Below are 9,646 nucleotides of genomic sequence, written 5' to 3'. Positions count from 1 at the left end.
TTACTTTGTTCAATTAGTCAAGAAAAATTGATTGCCTCTGTTTCTCACATTCATATGATCGTCTGAATTGAAATACGTCTTACATAAGAGAATTTAAAAAATTAAATTAAACATACAATCGGTTATAATAAATTAATTAAAATACAAAAAAAATCATGGGTTTTTGACATTTTCGATCACAATATATATATATATACTATATATAATATAAAATTAGAACAAGGAAGGAAAACAAACAAAAATAAATCGGGTAAAATGATAATTAATAATAATTAATACACTAAAGTGTTTCCCCCTCTTGCGAAAATCAACAGATTCATCGAGCGAATAGAAAATACTGAAGTTAAGGATTAGATTTACTCATTTTATCCCTCCCGCACGCTTGAATCACTGAGATCATGAAGCACGAACAAATTAATATAGTTTCAAAATAATATGAATTATTTTTGCTTTAAAAAATAATCGTAAATAATTAATGAAAATTAATAAAAAAAAACTATAATTGTAAGTAGTAATCGATTATAAACGCTTCGTTTGATTTGGTTGTTATGAAAGAAGAGTCGAATAGTTTAGAATCACAATCACAAGGGCTCAGGGATTTACCGAGAGCTTAGGCAAAATGAACTCGAGAAAATGCCTAGTGAACAAATACGCAAAGTAACATTGGATTTACAAAAATTAAAAATTAATTAAAATAAAAACGTAATTATATAATTGTATTGCGTGATAGTTAATGAATTATTTTTGATGATAATTATATTTTCTGCAATTCGAGTGGAATACCCCAGTCATTGGAACTAACTAAAAAACTAATCTAAAGTAATCACAATGTATAGGGACACATGGCTATGAAATTGGTGGCAACTTGCCTGAGTGATTACTATGTTGTGAATGTAATGTCGCAGATCTTTCATCACTTAACTGAACCCGAACGGTAGAACTGATTGGAGTTCTAATACTACTACATTGTTGTTGCTGCTTGGTCTCTTCGTCAGGAGGCCGAGGCAGTCTTCTCCTGAGCCAGGTGTGCCTCAAAGCTGCGTGCGGGGTCATGCGATGGTCGGGGTCCCATTCCAAACACCTCCTGATGAAATCTATGAACAAGGGGTCGTCGCATCCTTTCAGCGCTCGCTTCAGCTCCTTAGATCCGGGTGGTCCTCGTGGCTTTCCTCGACGACTCAATCCTCCAGACAACACCGTGGTTCCATCCGCCAACGTTTGAGCCGTACAGTACCTAGGATATCCCTTCGAACTGATGAAATTCTTGGCCCGTTTGGATTGTCTGAGCAATCGCTGGGGCGGCATACCCAGCAATTCCATGATGCATGCCAGTTGATCGGCCTCATCTTCTCCCGGTAACAGCGGGAACCCTGTCAATAATTCGGCCAAGATGCATCCCAGTGACCACATATCAATTGGCATGCCATATCTAGCACCCAGTATCACCTCCGGCGCCCTGTAGAACCTAGATTGGATGTACGTGTACACCCTCTGATCCTCGTAACACGACGATCCAAAATCTATCACCTGAAATTAAAAATCCACATAACGCAACTGTCTATTCGCAAATTAGATAATCTACTTTGTTACAGAGTGTACGCAGTCGCATATCCAGGCCATTGATAAAATATTTATTCATATCTGGATTGGACGCGTCCTTCTATTATTCATAGAAACATGCAAAAATACAAAATGGGGCAAAGCATTCGGAACCATTGAAAAACCAGGACTAGCAGACCTGCCCTAAAACACATGCGTAGGTGATGCCAACTGGTTTATCGATTCGCACTTTTCCGCGCGCCCCGACGCTTGAATTTAAAACTAATTGATTTTTTCGTATATACCTTGAGCCCGCTGCGTCCTTGCTGCTTCAGCAAAACGTTCTCCGGCTTCATATCGCAGTGGATGATCTTATTCTTGTACAACGCGTCCAGGCACTGCAACAGCGAATGACAGAACTTGCGCACCAATTGGATACTGAATCCTTGGAACTTATTCTTCTTGATAAGCTCATACAAATTGATATACAAGAGCTCGAAAGTAATGCACATGTGGTTCCTAAACGTAAACGAGTCCAGCATGTGGATTATGTTCATGTTGTTATCTTTGTCCTTCTTCCGCAGATGTTCCAATATGCGCACCTCCTCCTGGGCCTGTCTGTGGAACCTCTTCTCGTTCCGCACCATCTTCAGCGCCACGTGTATATGGTTCTTATGGTCATAGGCTTTCACAACCTGCCCGAATGAACCCTTGCCTATGACTTTCAGCACTTCGTACCGATATGCCACGTGATCGTGAGGTATATGTATATATGATCCTTGACCATTATCATAATCACAGTTGTATGGTTCCCCTGAAATCAAGAAAACATGAAAAAAACTTTAGTATTTTTAAAACTTTCACAGACTACAGTTTGATGACTTGCTTTAAAGATTGTTTCTAATGCATGCAATAGGTTAATTGATCAATTTAAAGCGACTTGTAATATTAATTGGGGCAAGCCACCAATTAAAACAAACAATGTTTCTTCCAGAAGCTAAAGTAATAAAAGAATAAAGAATTCCTCTCGCGGAGTAAAGCGATAGCATTAAAAAGGAAACAGGAAAAGCTACGTATGAGGTCCGCCTTCATTGTATAAATAATACTGTTTTCCTGTTCCGCGGCTCGGCCAGTTTTTGATTCCCGACGGTTTATTTATAAACGAGGCTGGTGCAATAATACAAATAAAAAACAGACACACGCACGCACATAATGTTGGTCACAGTCCAGAGAGCCGTTTGTTGTACCAGCTCCGATCGCAAATGACTTAGGCAAATAAAAATATTTACATAAGATGGTACAAGAGTCTGACCTCCTGTCAATGCCATTGCCACTCTCATCAACCTCATTATAAGGATATGACGGGACAGAGAATAGCAAACAAACAGCGAGGAAAGACATGAAACAAATACAAGCAAACGCACACCTAGTAATGTTTTGCCTCAAACGAGATCTAATTTTGATATCCATTCAGAAGCAACAAAAAAAAATGCGCATACACACACACGTCTGACTATTTTTATCCTGGGATTCGCCTTTCTCTCAAATTGTAAATTTGCCAAGCGATCTGAATGAAAGGACAAGAAACCGATTCAAGGCGGTTCGATGCTTCCAAATGCATTATTCATAAATTCGTAAACAATTAATCAATTAATTTGCTCGTCCCATTCAACGTGAGATCTCCCATCAACCAACAACATCCTCTCCGTCACCGCTGCTTCCTCATCCTGTGCCCCCTCGGAATATCACTGTTTTAATTTTGGTTATTGCGAACGCATCCGCAATAAATATAGCTGATTGCATAACCCATTTTGGGTATACAGCAGAAGATATATTACGCAACTCGCTTAATGCTACAACGTTAAGCCTGCATGGAAATAGATTTGCGCGACTTGCCTAAGCGTATGATGATACTAGGATTAACCACTGTTGGAATATTTTGAAACGACATCTGAAGTTGGATATTTCGATTTTAACGTAGTAGATGCACATCCAATATCAAAATGAATACATCATGAAGATATTAATGCGAACAGAAATCTAAAATTGATCATGTTAATATATCAGTCTTATTATCCTTTACAAATATTCAAAGCTACTTTGCATAAGGGCGTTTGGTAACTGATTGCTTTATGTACGTTACACAGTGTTCGTTTTTGCACTTGAATAATGGATTGCTTATGTAAACCAGTGACCAACCGAGACTAGCGCAAAACACAAGCAAATAGAGCATGCAATTATTGTTTTTAAATACTAAACGTGTCATCGGCTCGCTTATTATCTTATCGTTATCGACTGCAATCTTGCAGACATAAGTAATTAGTTATAAGAATGTAGGTGATAAGCATTATCGACTGATATACTGACTGATAATGACAATACACACGTTTTCAGATAAAATTAATTCCTGTTTACCAATTGTGTAATATACAATCAAACATTATGCGTACGTTGGCATGAAACGTGAACGTTTTGATAAAAAAAAGATCTATTATTATTTCAGTAAATTGCTTACGTTTAAAACTTGTTTATGTTTAAAGCTTATGCATTATTTAATTTCAAGTATGGTTTGAGAGAAACACCTCATATGTAAACTTGCAGGTCAACATTCTAAACACTTTTCCTACAGGAAATGACCACATGCAGTGATAAAATCAAAAAAAAAATCTGACTTCTCAAAGCGCCGGAAATCATAATTGTCCTTGATCAAAATCGAAACACCGAATTTTCAGCTATGCTCATAAAGAACTCAAACAGAGATTTAAAGAAATATAATCAAATCATCATCAAGATTACGAGCGCTATGGCATCCGAACTCTCTGGTTTCCAATGTGAAACAAATAACTGTAGTCGGTCAAAAACTGGCAGGCGAGCGGCGAAGTGCAAAGACTTTTCAAACAGGAAATAGTAACTGTTCTTGATCAAACTCTAATTAACGGTAAAGCGAAAATGTTTACAAAAGCGAATTGCAAAAAGCGAACGAAACGCGCGCGCTTTGCAAAAAAAAAATAATATAAGCCATTTAATTGCAACGAAATCTTTAAAACAAGCGACAACACAAAGAGGACAATACCGAGGTTCACGGTTGCGTTGCGTAACAGGTACATTCGCTAAGCATATTTCGAATTACTCTCGTAAAGCAACCGAAGAAAGTTAACTTGGACTTACGAAACTGGTATATGAAAAAAAAATCTCATAGAGAAAAAAAACACGTACATAATCACGAAAAGCAATTAATCGTGAATGTGTATGTGTGTTGTAGCAATTTAGCTTGTGGCTAATGAAATGGTAATTGCTCAATGGAAATGTTATTTAAGCGAATCGAAATAAATGTAAATAAAGAGCGTTGGTTCAAAAGTGCGAATGAAAACTTGTGCAAATATGGTTTCCACCTAGACGTAAATTACATTGGATTTTGTATAATCAGTGGCAGACTTCATTAAATATGTGTTACATTCGCGAAATTCCATTTAGCGAAGCTCGGAGCGTTTGCTTTGTTCTAAAGCACAGTCAACCGAAAATAAATCGTCCGACTATACCAAAAAAAATATTATATACATATATAACGCACCGTGCCAAACGTTAATTACATTTCACACTACAAACGACCAAAAAAATATTTGAAAACAAAAGGGAAAAACACATTCATCAACGCCGTAAATTTGATTGGATGGATTTGCTAAATATGTTCGAAATACCCGTTTTTCAGCTTTGACAATAAAACCGAGCAAATTGCCACAGTGTATTTATATTTAACCACTGCATTGGGAACACCCGATAGTTGGTTCCGTCGGCGTATCGAAAGGCATCTAACATCGAATCCCGTTGAAACGGAACAGTCGCTGCCTACAATGAAACAGCACCAGAAATTCACGACAATATCGCACAAAATAGTTGGTGCAAACCGTTTGTACCAATTACGATGCACGGCAATTAGTCCAAAATGTATGGTTCCCTGCCTGCCTCCATCAACTTGTTACATAATCGCGGAACGCTAGACTTGGCAAGCGTTTATTTTATTTCATTTCATATTCCTTTTCATCTCTTTTCGTTTTATGTCCGCTGCTCTTTCTTTAAGCCGAGTGTGTAAAAATAAAGTTTTCTTCAAAACGTCTTCGTAACAACTTTGCAGTTATTTCTATTTGTTTTTTTTTTTCACTTCTACGTTCGATATACGCACAGATGGCATATATTTTCACCAATTGTGTAGAAACCGTCATTGATTACGCAATTCTCAGTTGCTTGTAGACTAACCGGGTTCGTAGATACAAGCTTAACCAACGAATTATAACTGATGATTCCCCTATTAGCTTAAAAGAATCTTAAATCCTAAAGACGTGATCATGTGTTCACTGAATGCAACTTTCATTAGCTTAACAATTTCATCATAATCGGTTCAGATGTATAAATAGTTATTAATATTCTGCATGTTAATAGGTTGTATATGTCAAACGTCAAAGCTTGTCCATCCTTACAATAATTAATATTCCATTTGAGTATACGTTGGTTGTAAATAACAACCATATGATTATTTTCAAAGATGAAAAGGTATAAACTTTTTTTGTAATACTTAATATACTATGTACTTTCAAAAGAAAACTTGATATTTTCATAACCTTAAGTGATATTAATCAATTATATATCTTATTGATAAATATTTGAAAGTTACGCACAACATTGTATTATTTTTATAGACATTTCAAGGTACGTAAAAAAAATATATCGTAGATTTTCAGAAAACTATAAATATGTACGTTTTATGTACGTCAATGCATTAACCTTGGGATTAATGTTAACCGGGAGGTTATGAACCTTATTTTAATATCTATTCTTTTTCTGATCAAATACACAGAAATAATATTTCATTACATTAATATATTTATATTCATATTAAAGTTTAGGTTATAAAAATACAAAAGATTCTTGAAAATTTCATTTTGCATTGATTATAACAATATTAGCAAACGTTTAAAAATTAAATAATTTTTGGATCAATTCATATTTGCAATAAATCAAGTCATATATACAGTTAATTAACACATAAAACTATGGTTTTCCCATGCCCGGTTTTAACGTTTAACTGGAGGTCAAGAATACATTTCAAGGTACAGTTAGAATAGATTGCATACTGTTTTATAAACTTCCAGTTAACGTTAACAAAACGATAACACTTTCAGTAAATAAAATCATTGAGCATTGATACTCAATTTACATTTTGGTCATTATTATACCAACGAATATAAGAAAAAATGATTTTTTTTTTACATTTACAATACTTAAGTAACCAGGAAATAAAGACAAACAAATCATCTGGCATTTAATATGAAAATATATAATTCATTGATAAATGTTGTTAATTTTTGTAAATCAAATTGAACATTTTTCGATAATTTGATTCAAAATAAACAATTCATAAATAGCACATATTAACATTGAAAATATTCAATCTAAAATTAACAAATTTATAGAAAACTTGCAAATGAAGGCATAATTTTTCTAAATCGAATTGAACATTTTTCGATGATTTGATCAGAAACTGCATGAAATATATAATTCCTTAAAAGCACTAGTTTTCATTGAAAATTAATGCATTATACTGAAATAAAATTAAAGTTTCATATAATACAACAATCAAATACATTTATAATACTGTATAAATCAATTACAAAAGTTAAGCCAAGGTATGTTATAAATAGTACTTGGATTGAGGATAAATATTAAGGAGTAAATATTGATTAAGTTATAAACCACCTCATAGATGTACTACTACAATAGACAATAGTAAACCAATAAATCTATAATTGTTTGTATCTATCGTTTAATTTTTAATTGGAGGTCATGGTGCAAGAAACAAACAATAAAGTTCCATCTACAGTTACATCTACTATAATTGCAAATGAATAATACAAATTGCATTATGAAACGTAACAAATCACGAATGTGGCAACAATTGCGATTGTGAAATAATTGGAAATGTTTGTAAAATATAATGATGTATATTTTTAGCAATCAACTTTTAATATTTAATAAATTCGATTGATTTTAATTAGGTAAACGGTGTATATAAATAAACATAGAATTTTCTTAACCAAGACGCTTGTTTAAAAATTCATTTTGTTTCGTAGACACGAAACTCTCGATATTTACGACTTCCTTCATTGTTTGTAAATTACTTTGGAAGGATATTAATAGAAAGAAACTTGGAGTATTTAAATAAATGTACTTGTATTAAAATGAATAATAAGAGAATGGATTTGTAGTGATTTTCTGTTTGGATGTATTATTAGGCAACGGAAATTGTTGTTAGTTGATTGCTTAATCAACTGATATGCATTTGGTTTGAGAGACAAACCAATTGCAGGTGTAAATATTTATATTTATGAAAATGTTTTGGTTAGATTTGCAAAACGGTTTCAAGGTCTAAATGAATATTTCCTTTCTTCTGAGGTTTGTGCATGATGTGGGCAGGTGCATAATATATAAGGAGAGAGAGAGAATTGAGCATAAAGCACATGTTTTGTGGGGAATTGTTTTTTTTTTGGGATGCAGGTAGATAGGTATTTGGTCAGTGGCCTTTTGTTAATGAATTCCAACTCACCTATGATGCCAGGGCGTTTTTTAGCATTGGCCCCGATGAAATAAATCTGATTGTAGTGGAATATCTCCCGGTGCTCATAGGGGGTGAGCTTGTGTCTGTAGATTTTGAGCACTTGCTCGGGTGTAGCCACCATTGTTTTCCTGGTGAGTAGCTGCTGTTGCTGTTGTTGTTGCTGCTGCTGCTGGGGGGTACTTGAGTTGGATGTGGGTGTTGGAGCCTTGGTTCTAACCCAGGCAATAGGTAGCTCGGGCAACATGGAGGAAGCAGCCGATGTGGCTGGAGGGCTGTATTCCTTCATGTTTGATTTCATTGGTTGCAGGACCCCATCTTGATTGTAGGAGTGTGCTGGTGGTGGAAGTTCTAGTAACGTGCTACGAGACAGGGGCATTTTGATGGGGTTCGCTGTGGCACTAGACATCTCTGGTGTTAGTCAAGCGCATTTCCGAGATTTCATTAGGTTGAACGACCAACCAGTAGAGCGGATAGTAGTAGTTATAAGGGGGCAAAGACACTTGAAAACTACCGAAAACACGGGCTGCTGTTTATCACGCTTCCGCTCACGCCGCAGCACATCCACCGATGGGAACCCTCTGATCCGGACCTACCCAGTATCGCCCGGCAATCCGGACAGCGACCGCTGCGATTTTAATTTACAAACACACCATTTGTAACAAAGAAAATGTGCTTATTTGACGGCCATCTTTCCTCACTGAAACTCTCCGCTCTGCTCTGCTCATTCCACTTCCACACCGCACTCACACGCACGCACGGCTTGCCTGGGTTGGATGACTGAATGGCTGGATGACTGGATGGTGGATAGCTGCACAACCGACTCTCTGCCGAGGGCCGTGGAGCTACGCGCGGAGCAACAGCTAGTGACTACTAGTTCGGATTCGTTCCGTCTAATAAGCGCTCCTGCCTGCCTAACTCTTGCTGCTTGCCTCTTGCTTCTCAATCCTTATACCCATGGTCGACACCAGTGCACCAAGCATACCGACTCCGCAACGCTTCAACGCAACCAGACACAACTGGACACAACCCTCACAATTTCAAACCATATTACAAACGATGCATTTGATCTTTCAGATTATGCTACAGATCGACCAATCACATGAACTTTCATACTAGACCAACTGATTAAAAATCTAGAGATAATACTATTTTAAGCATCAAAAATCTACTTTGAAGTCAATTTACAAGAAACAGATAACTGTTACAGTTATTAAAAATGGCTTCATTTTATTCCCTATGGAATTAGCTTTCAAATGCATATACAATATTTGAATCAGTTTGAACTGTCTTCTGGAGAAAATCTAAAAAAATAAACAGAAATTCAAAATTTGACAACCACTTACAGTTAACCGGTTAACCTACAAATGTTACAAATAGTTTCATTTTGGCGACTTTAATTAACCTCTAAATGTAACAATTAATACAGTAACTTATTTTCATTATCCGTTAGCTATAAATTGATAGTTTTTGATCAAAATCGAAATAATTTTATGAAAA

General features: G+C 35.7%; 1 protein-coding gene across 1 annotated transcript; it reads right to left on the bottom strand.

Moving 5' to 3' along the window:
- Window positions 1–229: 229 nt before the first annotated feature.
- On the bottom strand, window positions 230–8,975 carry LOC108556618 (dual specificity tyrosine-phosphorylation-regulated kinase 2). Its single transcript, XM_017912800.1, has 3 exons — window positions 8,138–8,975; window positions 1,845–2,353; window positions 230–1,527 (listed from the first exon to the last, which is right to left on the bottom strand). Exons 1-3 carry the CDS (start codon window positions 8,553–8,555, stop codon window positions 847–849), a joined length of 1,608 nt encoding a protein of 535 aa, XP_017768289.1. The 5' UTR covers window positions 8,556–8,975; the 3' UTR covers window positions 230–846.
- Between the last annotated feature and the right edge of the window lie 671 nt (window positions 8,976–9,646).

Source organism: Nicrophorus vespilloides, unplaced genomic scaffold (assembly GCF_001412225.1).
Source record: "Nicrophorus vespilloides isolate i.1.1-1 unplaced genomic scaffold, Nicve_v1.0, whole genome shotgun sequence".
Taxonomy (NCBI): domain Eukaryota; kingdom Metazoa; phylum Arthropoda; class Insecta; order Coleoptera; family Silphidae; genus Nicrophorus; species Nicrophorus vespilloides.
The sequence above is the reverse complement of the archived record's forward strand: the minus strand, read 5'-3'. Positions and strand labels throughout refer to the sequence as shown.

What these genes read in the sequence shown, in the direction of transcription:
- LOC108556618 (XM_017912800.1), bottom strand. Translation starts at nt 8,555, where the DNA reads ATGTCTAGTGCCACAGCGAACCCCATCAAAATGCCCCTGTCTCGTAGC. An exon ending in AAAACGCCCTGGCATCATAG is followed by an intron (nt 2,354 to 8,137) that starts GTGAGTTGGAAT and finishes TCTTGATTTCAG; the next exon opens with GGGAACCATACAACTGTGAT. An exon ending in AAGGACGCAGCGGGCTCAAG is followed by an intron (nt 1,528 to 1,844) that starts GTATATACGAAA and finishes TTTTAATTTCAG; the next exon opens with GTGATAGATTTTGGATCGTC.